The sequence below is a fragment of the Lepidochelys kempii genome, chromosome 5 (genome assembly GCF_965140265.1).
Source record: "Lepidochelys kempii isolate rLepKem1 chromosome 5, rLepKem1.hap2, whole genome shotgun sequence".
NCBI classification, from domain to species: Eukaryota; Metazoa; Chordata; order Testudines; family Cheloniidae; genus Lepidochelys; species Lepidochelys kempii.
Window position 1 is genome coordinate 92,566,419 of NC_133260.1, and position 27,527 is coordinate 92,593,945.

Here is a 27,527-nt window from a genome sequence, read left to right on the forward strand (position 1 = left end):
CTACAGTAGCAGAATCTGCACTTGTCAGTTACAATGGTTATTGCAGAATTACTTACATAGCTGGGTTTGACGTTTTTCCTCTTGATAGCTGTTTGAACTGGAAACAGAAGTCTTGTTTGCTTTAATCTGAAGTAATGTGACAGATAAATCAGTGTGGGAGGGGTTAGCCTTACTCCCCTCAGGCAAGTGAGAAACCTGTTAGAATCTAGTTTCCATAAATAGGAACTAAACTATAAACAATCAAAGAAGGCTAATTTTAAACGGGGGTGTGTGTGTTACCCATGCAGTCTAGGGCACTCACCTTTACCTAGTTCCTAGGGCTCAAGGCGTAACCTGGTTGATTGAGGCATCCCCACCCTTTTCCAGTTCCTAGGGCTCTGGGGGAAGGCACCTACCCGTACCCAGTTCCTAGGGCTCAGGGCCTAATCTTCTGCAGGTTTGCTGGGTCTTTTATTAGTGAAAGAGCCTGACGCGGTAATATCCTTAACCTCTATTTATTAACAGTCACCAAAACAGAATGCACACGCTAAGCATATAATGCTCACAACTCTTAATAAGGCAGATGAACTTTTCCTGATGGCCAGTCAGGATCAGGTCATCTGGGGACTCCAGCTTCTGCATGGTGTGATTGGCAGGGTGTTGAGGTCTGGCAGCTCTGATCTTGGGGCTGTGTCCTGGAGTTGGTTCCAAGTAACTTCCTTTTGGCTCCCAGTTTATATACTGAAACTTGAGTCCTGCTTAGCTTACTAAACGATTTTCTAATATATTGTAAAAACAATTCTTTACCCAAACATACCCCACCACCCTGGTTGATTTAAATCTTACAAAATTAGTTATGCAACAGACAGAAACAATCAAAGAACCAGACAGAGACCATTCAGATAAACAACAGAGAGGTAGGGACCATAAAGGCAAAACAATAAAGAAGCAGAGATTTCACACCCTAACTGTTGATCAGTTGCCAGACAGCATGCCATCAAACAAAGTTTTCTTTAACCATTTTAAGAGATTCCCAGCTTATTTTGTGATGGTGGATACTATTAGGAGGCACCCCTTCATAACAGCCCAATATTACATTGTTTTGATGTAATTTAGATGGAATATGAGGATGTGACTTTCTGCTTCTTGGCTAATGGCTGCTGCTCTCCTAATATAGCTGCAGAAAAAAGGCCTCAGACCTCAGGGGTTGAGCTGGACTGTAATTAAAAAGAACATTTTGTTGGAATAATGACAGCTGTTCAGACTTTCAAATGCGGGTGCCTAAATATAGGGTTAAACAAAAGAGGACTGATTTTCAAAGGTTCTGAGAATCCAAGACTTCAGTGGAATCTGTGGGTGCTCAGCACTTCTGGAAATCAGGCCACTTATATCTAGGTGCCTATGTAGATGCTTAGGAATCTAACTTTAGGTATTCATTTAAAAATCTTAGCCAATATAGTTTTTGGGTGGGAAGGGCTGAGGGTTAATTTTCACTTTTGATCATATACTATGTGATGTGATGTAACTGGTTTCCAAGTAGTATGTCAGATACATGTCCTGAATTGTGTGATTGGGGTGGGTTTTTTTGTTTTGTTTTTTTGGCCCACACTTGATAAAACCCAAGCACAACTTCAACACTGTGCAGTAGTAGGTAGAGTAAGCCTTTTGCCTGTAGAACTGCACTGGGTACATGTATTGGGAGAACTGTGACTTTATTAAATGTAGATCTGACCTAGTGGAATCACCACAAGAGGGTGCCATTTACCTGAATTTAATGCTGGCATGAACCAGACTCTAGGTCTCAACAATACCTGAATATGTGTTGGGAATGTTGCATTTGGCCATTTCAATGTGATGCACTGAACCATAATCTTATAATTGGGGCCCACTTCTAATTTGTTTCTCTTATAACAAACAAGAAGGATGTGCAAAAAGTAATCTGAAATGAATTGGCTATTAGTCCAGGACTCTTTCACACTGAAGCAAACAGTTTGAATACAGATGTTGGATTAAATAGGTTTAAGGGCATTTTATACAAGACAGTAGTACAGAAAGAAATGGATCAGTCTGTTGCAGTCTGATTTTTGGCTGTGTCACTTATAGGGAAAATACCCACCAGATAGTTATCAGTTTTTGATTTGTCTGGTAAAGAGGAGTTCTCTCTCACTGCTGTCCCCAAAGCTCATTCATAGCATTGTTCCAAGGAGGCAATGTTGGTATTTCTTAGATTTGCTCTTGTGGTACACCAAACTTCTATTAGAAAAAGCTATAAACACATTTTTAACTGGTAACCCAGCTAATGATTGGATTAATTTCCCCAAAGATGTCTTTGAACACCACCATCCTTGCCTGAAAAGGAGTGAGCTAGTCGCGTTAATCAAGGTCCTAAGTTGGGATGAGAGTACTAATGGGGGTAATATATACACAGCAATATATCAGAAAGGTTCTTCACAATATTACTTCTCTTGAAGAGCATCTCTCATAGAAAATGTATCCTGTGATGACTTACAAGGTTAAAACAAAGAGGTAGATACCAACGTGGAGGGCTGGTTTCAGGTAGTATGGGAAGTCCAGACCAGTATTCACTGAGCTATGGTTAAAGGGTATTTTAAACATATATATAAATTAAACACACTTGCATATTCTTTAAATTCTGTGCATTATGTAAGTGACTTCTTATGCAAAACTTTCCAAGTATATTTAAATTTTTTTATCTTATTGTTCTAATGAGGGTTTTTGTTGTCATTTAATAGTTTTGTTTAATAGACTGGCCATGAATATACTGGATTGAGAGTAATGATTGTATGTTGCTGTCCTAGGCCCTTATCCTGCAGACACGTATGTATGAGTATATCTTTACACAGGAGGAGTCCATTGTCTCCACTAAGACTACTCAAGGCCGTAGTTGTATAGTCTTAACTTTAATAAGGACTTTAATACCTACAAAGCATTACAAATTGAAGAGAAAGTAAACAAGTTTTTAAGAACAGTTACATCTGAATCTAAGTACTCTAATAGGGAGCGCGGCCTCTGGTGTGTACATTTTTAAATGACTAACAAAGAACCTTAATTCACTGGCTCAGTTGCAGAGGGACACTGAAAATAATATGATTAATTGCTTGTGTGTATCTATGAAATCCAAAGACTGTCTGTGGGGAGCAATGTGCAAGCCACCTACTTGAAGTGGGATTCTCCCTTATTAGGGGAGTTTCGCCATGGCTCTTCCTCACACCAGCTCTGAATTTTTATTACAGCGAAAGTCAGGCTTTGTGATACAGCTTGAGCATTAGAGGCTAGAGTGAGGCTATTACGGTAGCAGGTGGAGGGTGCCAGAAAAAGTCATGTTGAACAGCTGCCTGCCAGTCAAGCTGAAGGGAGGGAACATCCATCAGTTCTGAACTGATGAACCCAGTGGTATATAAATCTTACCTCACTGGCTGAGTCATTCTCTTTCCTGTTTCATTGTGTGTATATTTGGCATATGAAAGACTAAATCACAGTCAATACAGTGCTACTTAGTTTATTGTTAAAGATTTAGGTAGAATAATACTTTGCAGTTACATAGCCCTCTCTTTCCCACAGTAGTTCATGGTGTTTAAGTCAGAATCAATGAAGTCGCACAATACCCCTGTGAGGTCGGCAATTATTTTCACAGATGAGGACACAGACAGAGAGGTTGTGACTTGTTCCAGATCAGGCATGGAGCTAATGGTGGAGTCAGGACCTGAACTGTGCTGTCCCAGCTCCTGCCCGTCTGCACTATTAGAGAACTCTGCCTCCTCTTAAAAGGATGTTCACCTTTCAAGTGTCTATTCAACACTTAAATATCAGTGGTGATGACTGTGGCCAATTTCTGTGTTTTGGCAGGAAAAAAGTGAAAGCTAAATTTGTTGAGATTTTCATGTTCTGTCTAAATCCCTAGGGTGGGTTTGTCAGAAGCACTCGGTGTTGAGCTGCTCCTGTTTCTATCAAAGCCAATGGGAGTTTCGCCTGTGATTTAAATGAACAAAGAGTTAGGCAAAGACCAGTCACTTCTGAAAACTGTATCTCCAGATTTGAACAGGTCTTAATGAAAACATCAGTAATAGTAGTGTTCCAGTCCCTTTAAAGTATGTCAAGCCAATGAAGCTAATACTGCAAACCGTGCTGGTTAACTTGAGAAAGCAAGCAAAATGCTGTTCCACAAATATGACATGGTTAAAAGTATTAACGTGCATCTAATTCAGAGACTGCTCTGGAAAAGCATTTCTTTAAGTGAAGAGATTTCTCAATTTCAGACACTATTTCAGAAACAGACTTTTCCAGACTCACAGTGATAAAGTTTTCTGGTGCTGACGGAGGCTCTAGCGTATCAAACTGAGACTGTAGTAATTCGGGTGCCATAAAGTGTCCTCTCCTCTTCTCCAGGCGTCTGGCGATGAGTTCCATAGATCCATCCAAATGGATAAAAAGGACCTTCCCTGTGGCAGAATCTCCTTGTTCCTCTAGCTGATCACCCTTAGAATACACAACATCCCGTCCACTTACTAATATGTGTCTATACATTTTCTTCAGAGCCGAACAGGCCAGAATCACACTTTGTCCAGCTGACTCTTCTCTATCAAGAGAAGAAAATTTCAATAGCAATAACTTAATAATATCATGCCCATATTTGGTGTATTAAACACTGACTGATTGTTCTCAATAGATGGTAAGGTGGGCAACCAAACACGGCCTCACAAAGAAGAGGTGGTAAGGATTTTGTCCTCATTTTAACAAGACTCTGAAGTCAAATCTCTAACACAGGTAAGGACGCTTGCTTTTTAAAAATGTGATTTCACCCAGTGTCCCTTTAACATTCCATCATCTGGAGCCTTCATAATGGCCACCATCTTCCCAAATGTGGAAGCGTAATTAGATTCCAAAGAGAGAGCCATCAGCCCTGCTCCTTAATTGCTGAGAAGTATGATTGTTGGACAGCATGAGGCACTCTCCTGCCCCACCTACCAGCTGACTATAAGGGTCTGTCTAGAGTACAGTTCTATCCTGAACAATACGTACTTTTCTTAACTAGTTCCATTTTCAGTTTTTGAAGATTTTGAACTAAATTGTTTGGATTAGCCATTCTACTACTGTTAACAATAATGGGAACTCTATATATATCCTGGGTCTTTTAATAGTTACTCTGGAGGGTTGGATTTAGTGAAATTAACATAAATAAACTTGCATAATTCTTTCATTTTACTCTGGCAAGGGTCCTTTAAAGCTTCAGGTAATCAGACAACATTGGCGCTTGTTACACTGGAAATCTCAAATCCTGCCTTCTAGTTAGTTTTGGCATTAGATACCATAAATGAACATACAGGTTTGATGACTGAGATGTGCAAAAGAAAAAAATAAACTCATATTCTGCAGTCAAATTTGTGAACACATTATACGTAGTAGTAAACGAATGTTACTGCCCTCTATTATACACAGGCAATTCTGTGATTTAAATTCCAAAGGCAAAAAGCCAGTTTGGACCCTGTTACTTGCAGGGTGCAGTAAGAGTCATTGACTCTTGGTTAAGGCAGGGCTAGCCCTTTCAAGGTTATCCCATTATTTCTGAATTCCGTGTCTTCCCTGACCCTTCTTAAAAGAAACTATATCCCTCACTTAATCCAGGGAGCTCAGCAGCCTCCTGCCCCCCTGAGAAGCAGCACGTGTGTGGAATGTGAAAGCTCCTTTTTCCTGTCTCTATCTCATCGAGATACTTAAATGAATCATCAGGATGGAGAATATATTGAGTATGCAACTGAGAAGCAGAGAAGGGTAATTGCTGTAAAACCTAAATCCAGATTTTGGTTCAGACCCATCTTTACTGATGAGGATCATCGACTTGTTACTGTAATGTATGTAATTGTCTGTGGGGGAAGAGGAGGGTGATTGCCATTGTGAATAAATGCATGCAAATTTAAAATGTAGAAATTTAAAGTTCCAGATTTGACTCTTCTCTCCCCCAAGCCTCATGAAATCACTTGTGCATTATTTGTCCCATTTTTTTTTAACATCTAAATATTTGAGCTAGGATCACTATTTAGGAAGGGTACATCCTGCAAAGTTCAATGGCAAGTGAGTCATCTGGGGTAAGAGACTAAGGATAAAATTTTCTAAAACACGTAAGTAACTTAGGAGCCTAATCATATGTTCAGAAGTGACTTAGGTACTTAAGAGCCTAAATCTCATTGAAAGTCAATGGAACTTATGCTTCAGTCACTTGGGCAAAATTTCTAAAATGCCTTAAGTTTATACAGTGTGCCCTCTAGAGCCAACTGGTGTCAAACTTATTACGGAACTGGATCCTTGAAATGTAAAAATCTTTGTATAGACAACGAAGAAAGAACTCTCATCCCCAAACAGTTCCATCAAGTAGTAGTATTTAGGTGTTTCCTTACTGTTATTGTAAGTATTAAAGTATTTCAGAGACTAATGAATACAGAATGGTTTTACTGACTGCAGAATATTTTTACAATACTACATACTTATCCCCACTAATGCAACTGAAAAAAACCTCTTGCTTTAGTCTTTAGCCAATAATCATTACAGATGCAATCACTCTGCAAGTCAGAGGTTCTCTTACCTCATTAATATGTCATGTAATTTGCAAAGCCATGGAATCCTGTCCTAGAAACAAAACAAGTTAGCTGAAAGTATGTATTTAAATTGTCTAACATCTACATAGCAAAAAGAAAAGGAGTACTTGTGGCACCTTAGCGACTAACCGATTTATTTGAGCATAAGCTTTCGTGAGCTACAGCTCAAAGTGCGCTGTAGCTCACGAAAGCTTATGCTCAGATAAATCGGTTAGTCTCTAAGGTGCCACAAGTACTCCTTTTCTTTTTGCGAATACAGACTAACACGGCTGTTACTCTGAAATCTACATAGCAGTTAACTTGCAATACAAAACTGGGTGAATCTTTTTCAATCCTTCTTTGGTGTGGGGAGGCAAACAGACCAACGTTTTTTCCCCTGCAGTCACATTAGCAAACTGATCCAGTATCTGTTTCTACATTCAAGGCTAACGTATAAAACTTTTCATTTAAATTTACAAAAACAAAAGCATATCTAAATTGTGTAAACCCATTACTTGCAAAAATAAAGTACTGGAGCAGAACAGAATAAAACACCAACACAGAAAACGAATATGAATTATTAACATTTGTTTCCATTAACTGAAAACTGAATAGATTAAAAAATTCAGTCTATACTATTCTGCTATAGATCCATGATTTTATGCCTGTCAGTATGTATATATACTATATTTTACATATAAACAAAAAACCCTATTTGTTTAGGTTGCAAAGTCCAGCAACTGAAAGTTAAGAAACACCAGATAGGTTGCTTGTGCAATCTTAATTCTTACCCTTGTGTCTATGCATTATGATCCCATCTCTAATGATATGATCACATAAGCTTTCTTCTAGAAGACCCCTATTTCCTTCAGTATGTAGTTTATAAATAATGTAACATTGCACCAAGCAACCAGATTTTCAACTTCTCCCCTTTTATTTTCTAATCCAAAACTGCTACCACTTCATGGAGGATGGAGAGGGGAGATTTTTTATCTACACTGAAAACTTTAAGTGCTTTGAATTTTTATATACAGAATGGAAAAGGAGAATCAATGGAAGTTGTATGTAGTAGTAATGTATGTTTTAGGTTTGATATGGCATATTGTGAACCTTTTGAAGAACCAAATTACCTCTTGTTTTATTTGACAATTTAAACAGCAAATCTATTCTCACATAGCTGTTTTCATTTCTAAAATAGCTGGAACTGTGATCCCCCCCATTTCTCCTAACAGCTTAGTACATGTGTGTAATGCTTTGGATCAGATACATGTACTCATAAGGCTCTCAGGAACTATCCCATAGAGTCAAAAACAGACCTAAATTCAGTTATCACAGATAAGTTAATTACATCATATTTACATCTATGGTAATCACAAACAAACTCACTCATAACCACATTTATGCAACAGCTTTGCTCACTGAAGGAATGTCCTCTGACTACACTTGGCTCAAATGAGCTTGGCAAATATAATAAAAATGACTGATCAGCTTTCTTAATATAATCCAATTTAAACTTTAAGATTCCTGCTGCTTCTACCATAACTGCTCAGTATTAAATGTATGTCCATCCAACTCATGTTGGACAAGTAAGTTTAATAAATGGGAGCATGGGAACAATGAAGGAGCTAGTTCATCCATTGCAAAACACTTTCCTTACTGTGTGCCTTCAAGCAGGCTTCTCTACAATTTCACATCACTGGTATAGTGCAGGAAAGCTACACGCCACCTGAATGGCATTAGATGTCAGTGCAGTATGTTGTAGTTTAATCTGTCTAGTGAATTTATAGGCCCCTGTATAGGCCTTTCATCTGAAAAACTCTAGATACAAACCCCTGTGAATTTTATAGCATTAACTCGAGTTTTTAAAAAAGGGTCTAGAAACATTTTTCAGCCCCCATGCTTCCTTTCAAGAGTATCACAATTCTGCCTTGTGCAAAAATAATCGTAACAATTTCTGGCTGTTCTATGCAAATAAACATGAAGAAGTCTACCTGCAGCAGTGTCAGAAGAGGTTATGAATCTCCTTCTTAAAGAGCTGAGTTGTAATTTCCTAAACTCCCATCTTTTCTGTTTCATAGGCACTAACTATCATACCTAAGGCCCTACCAAATTTGCGGCCATGAAAAACGCATCACGGACTGTGAAATCTGGTCTTTTGTATACTTTTACCCTATACTATACAGATTTAACGTGGGAGACCAGAGTTTCTCAAACTGGGGGTCCCAACCCAAAAAGGGGCTGTAAGGGGGAGACGGGTGTCGGCGGTTTTGCCACCCTTCCTTCTGTACTGCCTTCAGAGCTGGGCAGCTGGAGAGCAGCAGCTGCTGGCCAAGGGCCCAGCTCTGAAGGCAGAAGGAAGGGTGACAATACTGTGACACCACTACAATAATCTTGCAAACCCCCACCACCACCTTTTGAGTCAGGACCCCCACAGTTACACCACCATGAAATTTCAGATTTAAATAGCTGAAATCATGAAATTTACAATTTTTAAAATCCTATGACCATGAAATTGACCAAAATGGTAGGGCCCTAATCATATCAAAGATCTTTTTCTGTTTCAATCTGATTTTTCCTGCAGCTGAAATGTTTTGTGTTTTGGCTTCTCTTTGTTCCACAGTGCAATAAGACACACCAGAACACTGATTAAAAACACCTCTTGTGTGGAGTGAGGTAAAGCCATTATTATAAGAGTATGTGATGTATATAAATGTACATTCCAGAAAGCAGTTCAGTTCACTTGTTCAGGCTGTTTCTCAAAAGGAGAGAGTTTGTAGTGACAATAATGGACTGTTAAGAATTAGTTCAATTGTTCAAGTGTCAAAGTAGCTTATTTCCAAGATTCTATCATCATGAAAAGACTAATATTGTTATCTGCTTATCCCTAGACCCCTAAGTAATACAAAGTAAATTTGAAAAGAAAAACATTCAGATATTGGTACACTTCAAAAATACAAAATGAATTATTATGATGTAATACTTGTGATGAAACTGTTAGCAACTTCATTATATGATCACAGTAATACACTAAGGATTTCTGTGTATTACTGTACTTAGCAGATTTGAGTTTTAAAATATGGTAAGGGATTGGTGTGTTCAAAGTATGGTAAGTATTGGGTGCCAATAGTCTCATATGTTGAAACCTCAGTCAAATTAAGCTAGTTAAGCATTGTTATCAAATTAAGCTTGATGATCTATTTGTGGTGTACAGATAGGTCAGAGCAAGGAACCATAGTTTTAAGGAGGAATGTATAGAACAAGAGTTTATAGAGCAATTGTTTTAGCAGGTGGTGGGTAATGGACTTCCAACTCACAAGAGAGACCATGTGGGTGAAGTAATATTTTTTATTGGACCAACTTCTGTTGTTGAGAGAGACAAGCTTTTAAGCCACATGGAGCTCTTTTTCCCACAGAAGAAGCAGCTTGAAAGCTTGTCTCTCTGTCACCAACGGAAGTCGGTCCAACAATATTGCAATCCACAAAGCCTGAATTAGGCATCTAGACTCCCTATACAATGGAAGGGGAGAGATAAGTGCTTTACAGCGGTGCTTCTCAAACTATCTGATGTGGGCGACTGGCAATTTTTTTTTCCAATGTGTGCGCAGACCGGCAGCCGATGGCTCGGTCCGTGGACCACCACTTTGAGTAGCACTGCTTTACAGCATACTAGGTGAGGAACTACATAAACTAGTCCAGGGGAGATGCCAATCAGAGGGGTTTATGCTAAGCCCTACACCTTCTGAGACTGATGCCTAAGACAAGGCTGCAGGGAGACACTTAGCTCTGCTAAACGATCTGTGAATGGGAACCTGCTGCCTGAAGCAATGTGGCTTAGGCACCTAAGGCATTTTTTGAGGGAATACATTTGGGGCCTGCCTCACTCCACACAAAAAGGGAGACCCCCACAAGCAACTTAGGTGGACAAACAGCTATCTCCCCCAGATCTGTGAATCTTTGGGACTTAGGCAGGAGATAGGTGTCTGGATGCCTAGAGTCAAGCCGAGAGTGCACATGCTCAGAGGCAGAAACTTGGCATTTTTTACCTTAAAAATGTAGGCACCAAGTCAGCTTAGGCACCTGCAAGGTTTGGCAGGAGTTTTGTGGATTGAAGTGGAACCAAAACTGGGACTTAGTCACCTAAATCTGGGGTTTAGGCACCTAACTACTTTTGTGGATCCAGGCCTAAGGCCCTAATCCTACAAGCTGATTCATATGGGCAGACTTCCAATGAACTCTGTAAAGCTCTTCACAGGTGCTGGGGTCCATTCAAGTGGCTCAACTTGCAGAATGGGGCTTAAGAGTCTGTGTATGCTTAGGAGTAGGTAACTAACTGTTTGTATGCGTGTGTAGGCAGGTAGAGTGGATTTCTGCTGATCCTGTTTTTCCCTCAGATGCCTCCCATTTGGGTGTGTGTCTTATTTGTATGGATGAGAGTTTATCTTTCTCTGGGACAAATGTGATAAAATTCCACAGGGGAAAAACCCCCCAAAACCAAATAAATTACCACCAACAAGCTTTTTAAACTGGAGCTAAGGTTGTAAATGTTTATCACGTAGGGCAGAGATGGGGGAAAACATTTAGGAACACTAACTTTCCTAGAAAATACAAATGTCATTACACAGCAAAATCAGCTATGTAATCTTAATTCTGCATTAATCACTGCCAACCTTCCACCTGGTACACCTTACACACCAGGTGCAAAAGATGTGGCTGTGTTGATGGACGCAGCTTTGCTATGGAATCTAAGGAGTTCAACAAACTGTGGCTATATCCATCTTAAATCCCCTTTGAGTAGTTGCCCCTGCGGAGCAACCACCAACCCTTTGCTTTGCTAATGATGAATGATGCCAGCCTTGATAACCTTCTTGTCTCCTCTCACATGTTTCCAGGCCTCCTTTCATGCTGCCTTCCCCCAAATTATTATCCAAGCCATGTCTTCTGCCCCGTTCAAATCCTTCCTGCAAGCTGCTCTTGCCATCTCATCTGAGAGGGGAAAGATAATGTAAGGGTGGGACTGAACTAAATGCCTTGATGGGAGAAAAATTTGGCCAATGCTGAGTCCATTTCATAATCCCATTCTGAACCAGTAACAGACATCAAGGCATTACTTACTGAGTAATTGATCCTATTGTCGCCCTTGTTCTTCCTCTTCCCTTGCTCCTTTTTTTGTTTGCTCCTTTTTTTGTCTGTTTAAGACCCTCATTTATCATGTCAAATACCAGTTATGTACACTCTTATGATCACAGAGTGTCTCTGCCATAGGTGTCTGGCCCCTTTAAATGTAGCAGGTCCCAGTGCCAGAACAAGTGCTTCCAGTTTGGCCAGTTAGGAGGGTGGGACAGCATCTGGGACTATAAAGAGTCAGGCTTTCAGTAATGAAAGGGATAAGCAGCAGGAGGAGGGAGGAATTTGTTACCCCACCCCATCTCCAAGGTGAGGCAGTAGAAACTTGTGGGAAGAGGGCCTCCAGGGAGAAAGCCATGGGTGGAGGTGCCCTGCATAAAGGGCAAGAAAGAATTCTGCAGTAGGCCCTGAAGCAGCAGGGACTGACAGACGCAAAGGGGGAAAAACCCCTGGGAGTTATAGCCTAGGAAGGGCTGAAGAACTGTTTTTGTTGTGGTTTTTTTTAACCTATGTTTGGGAAATAAAACTGTGCCTAGAAAGAGAATCTGGCTGTGACAGAGGTCTTTTGGGGACTGGGGACAGACCACCATCTTACAGGTTTCAGAGGGATAGCCATGTTAGTCTGTATCAGCAAAAACAACAAGAAGTCCTTGTGGTACCTTAGAGACTAACAAATTTATTTGGGCATAAGCTTTCGTGGGCTATGACCCACATCATCAGATGCATGAAGTGAAAAGAAGTAGGCAGGTATAAATATACAGCACATGAAAAGATGGGAATTGCCTTACCAAGTGTGTGTGTGCGTGCGGGGGGGTCAGTGCTAATGAGGCCAATTCAATTAGGGTGGATGTGGCCCATTCCCAACAGTTGACAAGAAGGTGAGAGTATCAACAGAGGGAAAATTATAGTGTGTCTTCTGGTTTTGTGAGGCACTAGGAATATTTTGGGGATTCTAAAATAGTTTTATATAACAAATAGTTTTATATAACTAATAGTTTACAAGTAAAAAAATAATTCCCCTACCTTATCACCAGCCCTGCAAACTCAGCCTGGGTTCAGAGTCAAGGGAAGCAGTAATGCTAATCTATATAAAGCATAACTCACTATAAAATGATATGTCAATGGTTAGAAAGGTAAACATACGTTGACTTCTCTGCCTTTAGGATTATATACAGTATAACTACCTGGTCATTTAGTGGTATTCCTTGTGCCATTTTCTTTGTGTTCTCTGTAGGATGATAGTCATCAGCATCATAGAATTTCCATCCCAGCTAAGAAAAAATTATAACTATGTATAATTTAGCATAAACAAACTAGCTCACAGTAACTCACTTGTTTATCAAGAACACTTTGGCAAGTACAGTTGTGGGATACATGTAGGACTCCTGCACCACAATATGAATCTCACCAGCTACATAATGACACTTTCCAGAAATACAAGGTATAATCAAGAGGAAGAAAATAGCAAGTCAATATACCATGTTTGTTTATAAGTTAAATTCACACTGCACTATATAATGATATTTATCCATGCCTGACTCAGTCAGGACAGATTCAACTATTCACAAATTGGTAATATTTACATATAACATAAGATTTATAATTTAACTAACAATGACTTGCTAGAAGTGGAAAAAATCCTATGTAAAATTACAATAAAACCAGTATAGTTAGAAAATACCATACCTTAGCTGCCAGATGTGACCCAACAGTGGATCTGTAAGAGAACACAGGAAGAGCACTATATAAACATTACTTCATAATTTTAACTTCCCCTTAAAATGAAGTGAGGTGTTGTCTTTCCTCCTTGGGATGGAACTGGTCATAGGAATGTAGTAATTGCCATAGTACCTCAAACAAGTCGTCCATCTAGTTCCTCATCCGGTCTCTAGCTTTAGCCAGAATCATATGCTTCAGAGTAAAGTATAAGTCCCCTTCTGCCCCAATAATCCTGATGTTTCCAAATCATAAGTGGTCAGAGATAATAACATCAGCACAGGCTGGATGTTCACAAACACTCAATTACCACATCAACATATAGAAAGAATAAGTATAATCTCCTATGAGGATAAATCCTTAAACATATAAAATCAACCCAGAGATCCTATCAGGACTGTAAATTGAAGAGGCAAAAGCTGCCTACATACTTTTTTCCTCCTCTTCCCCAATATGTATGGTTAGCTGTACCTGTAAAAAAAAAAACCTTTGAACTAAAAAAATCCCAATAAAACTTTGGTCACTGTGTCAGGGAGAGAAAGGAAAGGGGAGGAGAGAGTGGGAATTATTGAACAGTAAGTGAGCAAACCAGAAATTCAGTTAGGATTACTTGATAATGTTCTGTTTCAGAGTAACAGCCGTGTTAGTCTGTATTCGCAAAAAGAAAAGGAGTACTTGTGGCACCTTAGAGACTAACCAATTTATTTGAGCATGAGCTTTCGTGAGCTACAGCTCACTTCATCGGATGCATGCCGTGGAAACTGCAGCAGACTTTATTTATACACAGAGAATATGAAAAAATACCTCCTCCCACCCCACTGTCCTGCTGGTAATAGCTTATCTAAAGTGATCATCAGGTGGGCCATTTCCAGCACAAATCCAGGTTTTCTCACCCTCCACCCCCACAAGATAACCCAGGAACTTATCCTTGCAACAAAGCCCGTTGCCAATTGTGCCCACATATCTATTCAGGGGACACCATCACAGGGCCTAATAACATCAGCCACACTATCAGAGGCTCGTATACCTGCACATCCACCAATGTGATATATGCCATCATGTGCCAGCAATGCCCCTCTGCCATGTACATTGGTCAAACTGGACAGTCTCTACGTAAAAGAATAAATGGACACAAATCAGATGTCAAGAATTATAACATTCATAAACCAGTCGGAGAACACTTCAATCTCTCTGGTCACGCAATCACAGACATGAAGGTCGCTATCTTAAAACAAAAAAACTTCAAATCCAGACTCCAGAGAGAAACTGCTGAATTGGAATTCATTTGCAAATTGGATACTATTAATTTAGGCTTAAATAGAGACTGGGAGTGGCTAAGTCATTATGCAAGTTAGCCTATTTCCTCTTGTTTTTTCCTACCCCCCCCCCCCAGATGTTCTGGTTTAACTTGGATTTAAACTTGGAGAGTGGTCAGTTTGGATGAGCTATTACCAGCAGGAGAGTGAGTTTGTGTGTGGGGGGGTGGGGGGGATGTGAGAAAACCTGGATTTGTGCTGGAAATGGCCCACCTTAATTATGCACATTGTAGGGAGAATGGTCACTTTGGATGAGCTATTACCAGCAGGATAGTGAGTTTGTGTGTGTGGTTTTTGGGAGGGGGGTGAGGGGGTGAGAGAACCTGGATTTGTGCAGGAAATGGCCCAACTTTATTATCATGCACATTGTGTAAAGAGTTGTCACTTTGGATGGGCTATCACCAGCAGGAGAGTGAATTTGTGTGGGGGGGTGGAGGGTGAGAAAACCTGGATTTGTGCTGGAAATGGCCCAGCTGATGATCACTTTAGATAAGCTATTACCAGCAGGACAGTGGGGTGGGAGGAGGTATTTTTTCATATTCTCTGTGTATAAATAAAGTCTGCTGCAGTTTCCACGGCATGCATCCGATGAAGTGAGCTGTAGCTCACGAAAGCGCATGCTCAAATAAATTGGTTAGTCTCTAAGGTGCCACAAGTACTCCTTTTCTTTTTGATAATGTTCTGGTCTGGTAATATTTAAAAGGCTGAGGATATGCAAACATGGCATCTACCAGCAACATCACCTGTAAGTAATCTTTAGTGAATAAATTAGACTGGCCTTAGTTATACCTGAATTTTAGCAAAGCTATAGTACATAATAGCATTCAGTTAAGTATTCTGTGGCATGAGACCAAACTGATGAGTGCTTCACTTTAACACACAAGTACAACTATCACCTCTTAACTCACCCCACACCCAATATTATTAAATGAATTTTTTTTAAAGAATTGTAGGTGGTATGATTATTTTATTTATTACCTGTATTACCGTAGCACGTAGGAGCTCCAGTCATGGACCAGACCCTATTGTGCTAGGTGCTGAACAAACAGAACAAATGACAGATCGTCCAGAAACAAGCAGTATACACTATATCCATTGCTTGATTTCAGTCATCTGCAGTGGATGCACAGGCCTCCCAGTGTCCCATGGGAGCTGAAAAGTGCTATTGAAGGCATCAGTCATGCCCCCTGCCTAGCACATAATAGAACATTTACGTATGTTGTCTGGTACCTAAGTCTTTGTCTTGACTAGGAAAAATAGTCAAATTTAGGTAGGGCTTAGCTAACACATGCTAGCTAGGCCTGATCTAAACTTGACCCTTTTCCTAGAGTAGATCCAAGGTAACATCTTTTAGCTCAATTTTAGCTGGTCATGTGGTAGCCTAGGCTAATAATGAATTTTCTTTATATTCAGAATATAATAACGTGACATACTCTTTAGGGCAGGAGTTTAGCCTTTTTGTTTGCAAACCTAGCACCTAGCACATTTTGGGTACTATTGGAAAGAAGAATAATATCTGACACATTAAGTTTAACACAACACAGCTATTATCATTCAAGTTATTAAAAAGAATTTGACTCACTATTGGAAGTTTTTAAAAGTTATTCTAAATTAAGATTTTAGAAAAAGCAGGGTTCCTGGTAAAACTTTGAAAGTTGCAGCCACGCTTGTTTTATTTGAAAAGCAGCCAGTTGTCGTCTTTGGTTACATCAGCTTGGCAGTGACTTCCAGCAGTGTTTTACCCATCACAAGACGCTTTTAACTTTTAGATCAACAGAAGCTGCAGCATGTAAAGACATGATTATTTTTTGACTGTGGTCATACGCTGACAGCCTCATTCTAAATGATTGGGTGATTGTATCTATGCAGAGTTGGATTATTGATGAATTCAGTGCCAACCATATTGTGAAACATATGCATCCACATTAAATATAAGGGAAATAATTCAAGAGTATATAATTAGGAGTACTAAGATGAAACTGAGCATGAAGAAATTTATCCTGGGAATCGGAAACACTTTCATTCTGGAGGAAGAAATCAGACTATGGAATAACCTCCTAAAGGATGTGGTGGAAACCTCATTGATAACTTTATTTGTGTGGAACTAACTAAACTGGATAAAGCACTAGAGGAAATAATTGTGCACTTCAAAGGAGGGTGGACCAGATAAACTCATTACTTGCCCTTGGCTTGGGAAAGTAATTTTGATGTGTGGATGAAATATTAGTCATTTTCTTACTTCATGGTAAAAGATGGAAGGGTCCCTGGGCTGATAAATTTTCATGATAACTTCCAGAGTGAGACAACCCAATCTCTTTAATCTCTATCTTTTTATAATTCTAAGAGATGTTGGACAGAGGCCTGGGAATACCAGATGGTCTAATCCAGTGGTGGGCAACCCATGGCCCATCAGGGTAGTCCACTGACGGGCTGCGAGACATTGACCGTCCACCGGCACGGCCGCCCGCAGCTCCCAGTGGCTGCGGTTTGCCATTCCCGACAAATGGGAGCTGTGGGAAGCAGTGGTGGGAAGCAGCGGCCAGCACATCCCTGGCCCCAGCCCCAGCTGCCAGTCTGGGACCCCGGCTGCCAGTCCAGGGCCCCAGCTGCTGGCCCCGTGCCCCGGCTGATGGGCCCAGAACCCTGTCCTGAGGCTCCGCTCCCCATGCCCTGGCTGCCACGCCCATCCCCAGCTGTGGCCCCAGCCTCGGCCCCCTTAACCCTGTCTGTGTGCCCCCCACCCCCCGGAGCCACAGCCCTGCTCCCAGCCCCAGCTTGGGCAGGGGTGCAGACAGAGTTAAGGGGGTTTCGAGGTAAAAAGTTTGGAGACCACTAATATAGCACTGATTTTTTTTAAAGTAACTTTTTTTGGGGTGTGTTAATGATAGCTGTTTCCGTTGCTGCCTTTACTAGTCCATTCCAAGCATTAATTATTCTCAGCTAAAAATGTTTTTTCTCCTGTTTCTTACTTGCCCTTTTTCTGCTTTGTTTGATGTTCGTAAATCTGTCATATACTGGTTTGTGATATTCATGTTCTTTGTACCACTTTTAATCATATACCTTAGTTTTCTCCTTTTGATTCCTTTCTGCTCTTTTTAACCTCTACATAGAACTAATGAGAATTTATCATGCAAGTTACACTCTTGTCTCTCTTCCAATTCTTCAGAAGTTCCTAAGATGCTAGCTAAAACAGTGGTTCTCAAACTTTTGTACTGGTGACCCCTTTCACATAGCAAGCCTCTGAATGTGACCCCCCTTGTAAATTAAAAACCCTTTTTTAATAGTTTAACACCATTATCAATGCTGGAGGCAAAGAAGGGTTTGGGGTGGAGGCTGACAGCTCGCGACCCCTGTGTAATAATCTCACGACCCCCTGAGGGGTCCCAACCCATAGTTTGAGAACTCCTGAGCTAACATGTTCTAACACACCTTTTATCCCAGTCAAGACAAATCCTGCTCAGTTCTGAAAGAAGTCTTCTCCAAGCTCTTTTCAAGCTAACAAGGGTCAGAGTAGTGTGAAATCTTGTGTGAGGAAGTCCACCCTTGAAAATTCTTCTCAGGGCCATTTGAAAAAATAAAAGAAGGTGGATGGGAGCAGGCACAGCGGTGAGTTCCACATTATTTGGTCCTTTTTACCTAGTTACAAGTCCAGGGAAAAGCTTCCCAATCACTAAATCAGAAGCTTTGCTGCCAATGCTTCATATCTGTTGTCATCCTCCAAACCCTTTAGTGGGGGAAACCACAGCTACACAGGGGTGTCTCTATGCTTTGAGGTACACTGCATAGGATAATACTAATTCAGCATTAGGATGATACTAATTCAGGAACTCCTGCAGTGAGGACAGTGGTCAGGCAGGCCCTGCTCAACCCTCTAAACCTGATTTCCCCCTTTGCCCCTTGATCTGAGATCCCCTCTACTACAGTTAGGGTGACCAGATGGGAAGGGTGAAAAATCGGGACGGAGTGGGGGGTAATTGGCACCTATATAAGACAAAGCCACAAATATCGGGACTGTCCTTATAAAATTGGGACATCTGGTCACCCTAACCACAGTGTCACTGGTGTCATCTACAAAGCAAAGTAGACACAAGTCGTGTTAAACAGTCAAAGGTCTGTTCTAACCCAACAAGAGCAATTAAATGAAATTGTTAAGGCCGAAGTTATCCCTAATAAGCCCCACAGTGCATAATGGGTAGCTACCAGAACAGTTGCTGATGTGTGCTGAAATATCAGGAAACAAAAGGGAAACTTTTAGCCTTAACTCCTCAATTGTGTCCATTTAGAATTCATTTGAAAATTGTTTATATAGCGATGAAACAGAAGAAACTGAATATTGTTCGAAGTACAGAAATAAAAATAAAGCCATCCTTCCCTCAGCGACAACTCTTTACTAAAGTAAACAAAATCCACTAATGGTGTGTGCAAGGTGTACCACAGCCTAGCACAGGAACAGTGTGAAAATTACACAAAGCTAGTCTGGTTTGTAGGCTCCTTGGGCTCAAGGAAATGTACCTTCTGACTGTAATGAGGTGCCTGACTCACCCTCCATGCTTGTGTGGGTGTAAAACACCAAAGTCTCCTTAGTGCAGGCGTGGTTTTGTGTCCCCCCCTCCCCCCGAAGAATGAAAACCCACCAACTACTGAAAAGTGCCCTTGCAGGAGATGGACCACAGCGCAGGCAAGTGCTATGGGCCACAGAGCAGCCTTTGGGTTAAGTCTTCCGTTGTTGTCCCAAAGCCCCTGCGACAGCGCAGGTTTCAGAAGACTTTTCCCCTTTACAGCCAGGAGGAAATCCCCTTCCCCCCTTTAAAAGACGCGGGGTGCTGAGGGGAAAAGGAACCGCTCTCCTGTCCTGGTCACTTCACAGCTAATTTCCTCTCAGCCAGGGCAATGCTGGGAGCCCTGGAGCTGCAGCCTGAAGGCCCAGGGAGGGTGCAGGCTGAGACTCCGCACTGGGGCAGCTGCCGCCACCCGCTTTCCTCAGGACAAGCCGGGTCCGGGGACAGACACGCGGGGGAGCCGAGCCCGCCCACCGCCCGGCCGCAAGGAGAGACCCGGAAGGAGCCGTCCAGGCGAGGAGCTTCCCCCGCGGCGGGTTCCGGTGCCTGGGGCGGTCCGCGCACGTTCCCAGGGAGGGGAAAGCACCTACTTCCCCGAGCCGCTCACTCCCATCACCACCAGCAGCACCATGCCGAGCCCAGCCGCAGCAGCCTCTCGCCCTGCCTGCTCCTTCTCTGTGGCCAGCCCCTGCCGCCTTCCCGCCTCCTCGGTCTCTCTGCTCTGCCCCGCCCCTCCTCCCTGCCGCGCCTCCGGCTCTGCCCCTGGAAAGGCACAGCGGCCTTTCTCTGCCGAGCAGGTTTGTGCGGTGCTGCTCCGTGCGAGCGTGGGGCCAGGCTGGCTTGCAGGGTGCACAGGCTTCCCTTCCCTCCCTTTTCCTGCCCTAAGAACAGCCCTACTGCGTCAGACCAAGGGTCCCTCCAGCTCCAGCTCCTGCCTTGTGACAGTGGCCAGCGCCAGATCGCAGAACAGGTCAACATCAAGAGATCCATCTTCTGTTGACCATTCCCATCTTCTGGCAAACGGAGAATAGGGACATCATCCCTGCCCATCCTGGCTAATAGCCATTGATGGATCTTTCCTCCATGAATTTATCTAGTTCTTTTTTTAACCCTTGTTATGGTCTTGGCCTTCATAAAATCCTCTGGCAAGGAGTTCTACAGGTTGACCGTGCATTGTGTGAAAAATACTTCCCTCTTATCCGGTGGCAGCTTACTTTGTGTAAGAGCCTTTGGTGAGGGAACTTGTCAAAGGCTTTCTGAAAATCTAAGTACACTATATCCACTGGATCCCCCTTGTCCATATGCTTGTTGACCCCCTCAAAGAATTCTAGTAGATTGAGGAGGCATGATTTCCCTTTACTAAAACCATGTTGACTCTTCCTCAACAAATTATGTTTAGCTATATGTCTGACAATATTGTTCTTTATTATAATTTCAACCAGTTTGCCTGATACTGAAGTCAAGTTTACAGGCCTATAATTGCCGGGATCACCTCTGTAGCCCTTTTTAAAAATTGGCGTCACATTAGCTATTCTCCAGTCATCTGGTACAGAAGCTAATTTAAATGATATGTTACAGACTACAGTTAGTAGTTCTGCAATTTCACATTTGAGTTCCTTCAGAACTCTTGGGTGAATACCATCTGATCCTGGTGACTTATTGCTGTTTAATTGATCAGTTTGTTCCAAAACCTCCTCTAATGATACCTCAGTCTGGGACAGTTCCTCAGCTCTGTCACCTAAAAAGAATGGCTTAGGTTTGGAAATCTGCCACATTCTCAGCTGTGAAGACCAATGCAAAGAATTCATTTAGTTTCTCCGCAATGGCCTTCTCATCCTTGAGTGCTCCTTTAGCATCTCAATCGTCCAGTGGCCCCACTGGTTGTTTAGCAGGCTTCCTGTGTCTGATATACTTAAAAAAAAATGTGCTATTACTTTTTTTTTTTCACAGGGGAATTTCTGTTTGGGCTTCTGCCTCCAAGGGTCCTTCAGGCCTGAGTTGTTGCTTGTATTTGATGCTTGTAAATAGGCTTGGCGGAAGTCAATGTTTATTTTATCATTTTGACAGCTAACAGCCGTGTTTATTTTTAAGCATTTTTTCCATTTTAGTCAATTTAAAATTTTACAATAGCAGGAAATTATGGGTGGGGATCAGACAATTATTTAATTACAGTGGTTGTTGAGATTCAATAAGTTAAAGCTTTATAACTGTTAAAACACAAATTGGCAACCTCAGAACAAAATAAATACCCGTACATCAAACTCTAATAAGTTCTCAAGCAACATTTTTCTCACTTTGCTTCACTTTCAGTTTTGATTATCAGTTTGTTGGTCTGGTGAAATTGACATTTGCCCACATTAAAATTCTAATCCTTCCAAGCCTATGTATAAAATATAGAGGTCCCTGGCTTGTGACGCTTGCTCTTTAAATGGCAAATTCAAAAGGGTGATAATCCTATAAATGGCGTATGCCTTTCCCTATATGAAACACATATGTGAGTCTATTATGTTCACAGGAGCTGATGACCTCTGAAGTAGACAAATACACATTTATACACACAATGTGTGGATGGCCAGGTGATTGGTCAAAACTCAAAATAGTGCTGGATATCTCTTAGATATATCTCAAACCTGTCACTCAAAATTAACTTTGACAGGCTTCATATAAATGTCTTAGAGTGGTTTGAATGTGGAGATAGTGGCTGTTATAACATTAGAAATTGCCAGCTAATCCTTTTGGAGTCCTACAATTCTGTTTGGTTTAATGTGTAGGCAATTAGATCTTGGAGAAGTGTTTACAGTTAATTGTGATGCAGGATGTGTTTTGTTTTTAAAGCAGCTGAGCATACCAATGGTAAGCCTTAAGCCCTTGATCCCGCAACTGGCCTCTTGTGAGCAGATCTCTGTACCTACACAGAGCCACAATTACATTACAGAAGTCTGCCTGCATGAAGCCACTTGCAGGATTTGGGGCCTCAGTGTTGTTATACCAATAAAATAAAAACCAGCAGGATCTTATTAAAGGGGAAAAGGCAAAATACCACATTTATTGTGAATACAGAAAGAAGCATGGTAAGCAGTTAGTTATAGCTATAACATTCCATTCAATCTCATATTTATTCACACACACACACACACGCACGCACACACACAGGTTCTACAAGGTTGTTATCATAGTTACCAGCCTTAGAATTGCTCATGCCAGGCCACTGGCCAGGTTGCCTGGACATGAGGAGGGAGCAGGACCTTGTCAGATGCACATCTGATGCTCCTGGAAGTTGGTTTGCAGAATCAGACCCCAAAGTTCTCACTTTCTAGAGTCCATTTTTATTGGAATTTCTTCCTATGCCAGTCTGTGGGAATTGATTCATCATGCTGTTGCTGAATCAATCAGCAGATGGCACATTCCTGACGGCTCCGTGCTGCCAGATGTTATCTTGTTCTTTGGTTCTCCCATTCTTGAGGCTGTTGCGTGGATTCCAGTCTGCCCTCCGAGGGTCCTCTGGTTATTTCCACTTGACGCCTTCTTCAGCCGATGGACACTGGATTCTTAGGTTGGCACCTCCCTGATCATTCAGTTATTATCCACACCAACCATCCATCCACAAACATCCTCAATCTCTATTTTAATCACAATTGTTAACAAAGCGAGTTGAATACAACAAAAGGGCAGGGAGTCTCTGAATGCTGTTTCTATTGTTACAGAGTATTGCTTTGAGTCTCTCTCTGTGTGAGTAGTTGTTGTTACAAAGAATTGCTTTGAGAACAGACTCTGACTTAGCACCTACTAACACAATTAGCAGCTTGCAAGTTTCACACATAGAGGGAGAGAAACAGTAGCAAAAACCAAGAGACCTCTTAATTAGTAATACCCTGGAATTTAAACAATGGGGAATCAAAGTCATTTGTGATTTTAATACAGAACTTCTTTAATATGATCCAACATATTTTCTGACTTAACTCTTAGGTCTAACTGCTGTTTACAGGATATATCTATGCAAAATAATTAGGCCTAGGGAGAGGGAAGGGGGCTTTGAGTCCAGCTCCAGTTTTGCTACTGTGAAACAAACAACAAAACAATAACATTTTCCTTGAAAGTGATAGCATCATTCATAACAGACAAATGATTCCTTGAGAGACAAGGTGGGTGAAGTAATATCTTTAATCAACAGAAGTTGGTTAATAAGAGAGAGAAGATTTCAAGCGACACAGACTTCTTATTCAGGTCTGGGAAAGGCACTCAGAGTGTCAGTGTGACGTTCCCTTCTGGTGTCATCCGGACTGGTGATCTGCTAGGCCACTCCAATCCCTGACTCTGGGAGCCAGCCTTACCCTGCTCTGCTGTGAGAAACCCCACTCCTGGGCTGTTCACACACAGCGTCTGACATGTAAGCTGCTCCCAGCTACTTGCAAGCGAATGACACTAGCCAATATCTCCGGTCCCAGACACAACCCAAGGAACCTCCATCTTGCAGTGTCCAGTTATGCCCACTGGATGCTGCAAGTTTATATGAGTTTGTCAATTTAACAAAGAACTTGATATGTACCAGGCTTGTACTCCAAAGGGGAGCCTCTGACACACTTCAAACCAAACACACTGCTTCAGGTAGAATAAACAAACAGATTTATTAACTATAAAGATAGATTTTAAGTGATTATAAGTCAAAGCATAAGAAGTCAGATTTGGTCAAATGAAATAAAAACAAAATGCATTTTAAGCTGATCTTAACACTTTCAGTGCCCTTACAAACTTAGATGCTCTCACCACAGGCTGGCTGGTTACTCTTCAGCCAGGCTCTCTCCTTTAATCAGTGCTTCAGTTGCTTGGTGGTGATGTCTGTAGATGTAGGTGGAAGAATATGGCAAATGTCTCTTCCTTTTATCATGACCTTTCCTTCCCCTTGGATTTGCCCCCCACTTCAGTGTCAGGTGAGCATCACTGAGTCTCTCCAAGCAAGGATGAGCAATTCCCCTGCTGTGGCCTCATGCAGATGAGTCATTGCATTGTAGCTCCCTTGCTGGACAATGGCTGTTGATGGGTTGTTTGCCTCCCACCTGGGCGTTGGTTACTTTCCTTGCTGTTGCCTCTGGGGAGCTAATATCTGGCTGATTCCCCCAACTTACAGCATGTTTTAGTGACAACCGTAGTACACAATTCTCATAACTTCATATGCATTAATGATACACATATATCCCTGGGAAGAAGGATAAAGGAGTTCGAGGCGCAAGTGGTGTTCTTGTCCGTCCTTCCCGTGGAAGGAAAAGGCCTGGGTAGGGGCCGTCGAATCGTCAAAGTCAACGAATGGCTACGCAGGTGGTATCGGAGAGAAGGCTTTGGATTCTTTGACCATGGGATGGTGTTCCATGAAGGAGGAGTGCTGGGCAGAGACAGGCTCCATCTTACGAAGAGAGGGAAGAGCATCTTTGCCAGCAGGCTGGCTAACCTAGTGAGGAGGGCTTTAAACTAGGTTCACCGGGGGAAGGAGACCAAAGCCCTGAGGTAAGTGGGAAAGCGGGATACCGGGAGGAAGCACAAGCAGGAATGTCTGTGAGGGGAGGGCTCCTGCCTCATACTGGGAATGAGGGGCGATCAACAGGTTATCTCAAGTGCTTATATACGAATGCACAAAGCCTTGGAAACAAGCAGGGAGAACTGGAGGTCCTGGTGATGTCAAGGAACTATGACGTGATCGGAATAACAGAGACTTGGTGGGATAACTCACATGACTGGAGTACTGTCATGGATGGTTATAAACTGTTCAGGAAGGACAGGCAGGGCAGAAAAGGTGGGGGAGTAGCACTGTATGTAAGGGAGCAGTATGACTGCTCAGAGCTCCGGTACGAAACTGTAGAAAAACCTGAGTGTCTCTGGATTAAGTTTAGAAGTGTGTGCAACAAGAGTGATGTAGTGGTGGGAGTCTGCTATAGACCGCCGGACCAGGGGGATGAGGTAGATGAGGCTTTCTTCCGGCAGCTCACGGAAGCTACTAGATCGCATGCCCTGATTCTCATGGGTGACTTTAATTTTCCTGATATCTGCTGGGAGAGCAATACAGCAGTGCATAGACAATCCAGGAAGTTTTTGGAAAGCGTAGGGGACAATTTCCTGGCGCAAGTGCTAGAGGAGCCAACTAGGGGGGGCGCTTTTCTTGACCTGCTGCTCACAAACCGGGTAGAATTAGTGGGGGAAGCAAAAGTGGATGGGAATCTGGGAGGCAGTGACCATGAGTTGGTTGAGTTCAGGATCCTGATGCAGGGAAGAAAGGTAAGCAGCAGGATACGGACCCTGGACTTCAGGAAAGCAGACTTCGACTCCCTCAGGGAACAGATGGCCAGGATCCCCTGGGGGAGTAACATGAAGGGGAAAGGAGTCCAGGAGAGCTGGCTGTATTTCAAGGAATCCCTGTTGAGGTTACAGGGACAAACCATCCCAATGAGTCGAAAGAATAGTAAATATGGCAGGCGACCAGCTTGGCTTAATGGTGAAAGCCTAGCAGATCTTAAACATAAAAAAGAAGCTTACAAGAAGTGGAAGGTGGGACATATGACCAGGGAAGAGTATAAAAATATTGCTCGCGCATGTAGGAATGATATCAGGAGGGCCAAATCGCACCTGGAGCTGCAGCTAGCAAGAGATGTCAAGAGTAACAAGAAGGGTTTCTTCAGGTATGTTGGCAACAAGAAGAAAGCCAAGGAAAGTGTGGGCCCCTTACTGAATGAGGGAGGCAACCTAGTGACAGAGGATGTGGAAAAAGCTAATGTACTCAATGGTTTTTTTGCCTCTGTCTTCACTAACAAGGTCAGCTCCCAGACTGCTGCGCTGGGCATCACAAAATGGGGAAGAGATGGCCAGCCCTCTGTGGAGAAAGAGGTGGTTAGGGACTATTTAGAAAAGCTGGACGTGCACAAGTCCATGGGGCCGGACGAGTTGCATCCGAGAGTGCTGAAGGAATTGGCGGCTGTGATTGCAGAGCCATTGGCCATTATCTTTGAAAACTCGTGGCGAACCGGGGAAGTCCCGGATGACTGGAAAAAGGCTAATGTAGTGCCAATCTTTAAAAAAGGGAAGAAGGAGGATCCTGGGAACTACAGGCCAGTCAGCCTTACCTCAGTCCCTGGAAAAATCATGGAGCAGGTCCTCAAAGAATCAATCCTGAAGCACTTGCATGAGGGGAAAGTGATCAGGAACAGCCAGCATGGATTCACCAAGGGAAGGTCATGCCTGACTAATCTAATCGCCTTTTATGATGAGATTACTGGTTCTGTGGATGAAGGGAAAGCAGTGGATGTATTGTTTCTTGACTTTAGCAAAGCTTTTGACACGGTCTCCCACAGTATTCTTGTCAGCAAATTAAGGAAGTATGGGCTGGATGAATGCACTATAAGGTGGGTAGAAAGCTGGCTAGATTGTCGGGCTCAACGGGTAGTGATCAATGGCTCCATGTCTAGTTGGCAGCCGGTGTCAAGTGGAGTGCCCCAGGGGTCGGTCCTGGGGCCGGTTTTGTTCAATATCTTCATAAATGATCTGGAGGATGGTGTAGATTGCACTCTCAGCAAATTTGCGGATGATACTAAACTGGGAGGAGTGGTAGATACGCTGGAGGGGAGGGATAGGATACAGAAGGACCTAGACAAATTGGAAGATTGGGCCAAAAGGAATCTGATGAGGTTCAATAAGGATAAGTGCAGGGTCCTGCACTTAGGACGGAAGAACCCAATGCACAGCTACAGACTAGGGACTGAATGGCTAGGCAGCAGTTCTGCGGAAAAGGACCTAGGGGTGACAGTGGACGAGAAGCTGGATATGAGTCAGCAGTGTGCCCTTGTTGCCAAGAAGGCCAATGGCATTTTGGGATGTATAAGTAGGGGCATAGCGAGCAGATCGAGGGACGTGATCGTTCCCCTCTATTCGACATTGGTGAGGCCTCATCTGGAGTACTGTGTCCAGTTTCGGGCCCCACACTACAAGAAGGATGTGGATAAATTGGAGAGAGTCCAGCGAAGGGCAACAAAAATGATTAGGGGACTGGAACACATGAGTTATGAGGAGAGGCTGAGGGAGCTGGGATTGTTTAGCCTGCAGAAGAGAAGAATGAGGGGGGGATTTGATAGCTGCTTTCAACTACCTGAAAGGGGGTTCCAAAGAGGATGGCTCTAGACTGTTCTCAATGGTAGCAGATGACAGAACGAGGAGTAATGGTCTCAAGTTGCAGTGGGGGAGGTTTAGATTGGATATTAGGAAAA

General features: G+C 42.4%; 1 protein-coding gene across 4 annotated transcripts; it reads right to left on the reverse strand.

Annotated features, from left to right (window-relative positions):
- Nucleotides 1-450: 450 nt before the first annotated feature.
- Nucleotides 451-19,995, reverse strand: IDNK (IDNK gluconokinase). Of its 4 annotated transcripts, XM_073345070.1 has the most exons (6): nt 18,155-18,406; nt 13,380-13,410; nt 12,878-12,964; nt 6,578-6,621; nt 4,291-4,576; nt 451-3,969 (listed from the first exon to the last, which is right to left on the reverse strand). In XM_073345070.1, the coding sequence occupies exons 1-6, from the start codon at nt 18,289-18,291 to the stop codon at nt 3,898-3,900; spliced, it is 657 nt and encodes a 218-aa protein (XP_073201171.1). In that variant the 5' UTR covers nt 18,292-18,406; the 3' UTR covers nt 451-3,897. The 4 variants fall into 4 exon arrangements, with proteins under 4 accessions (XP_073201171.1, XP_073201172.1, XP_073201173.1 ...); XM_073345071.1 differs by lacking the exon at nt 18,155-18,406 and adding an exon at nt 19,875-19,995 and having other exon boundaries at nt 451-4,576; XM_073345072.1 differs by lacking the exon at nt 18,155-18,406 and adding an exon at nt 19,871-19,950 and having other exon boundaries at nt 451-4,576.
- Nucleotides 19,996-27,527: the final 7,532 nt, after the last annotated feature.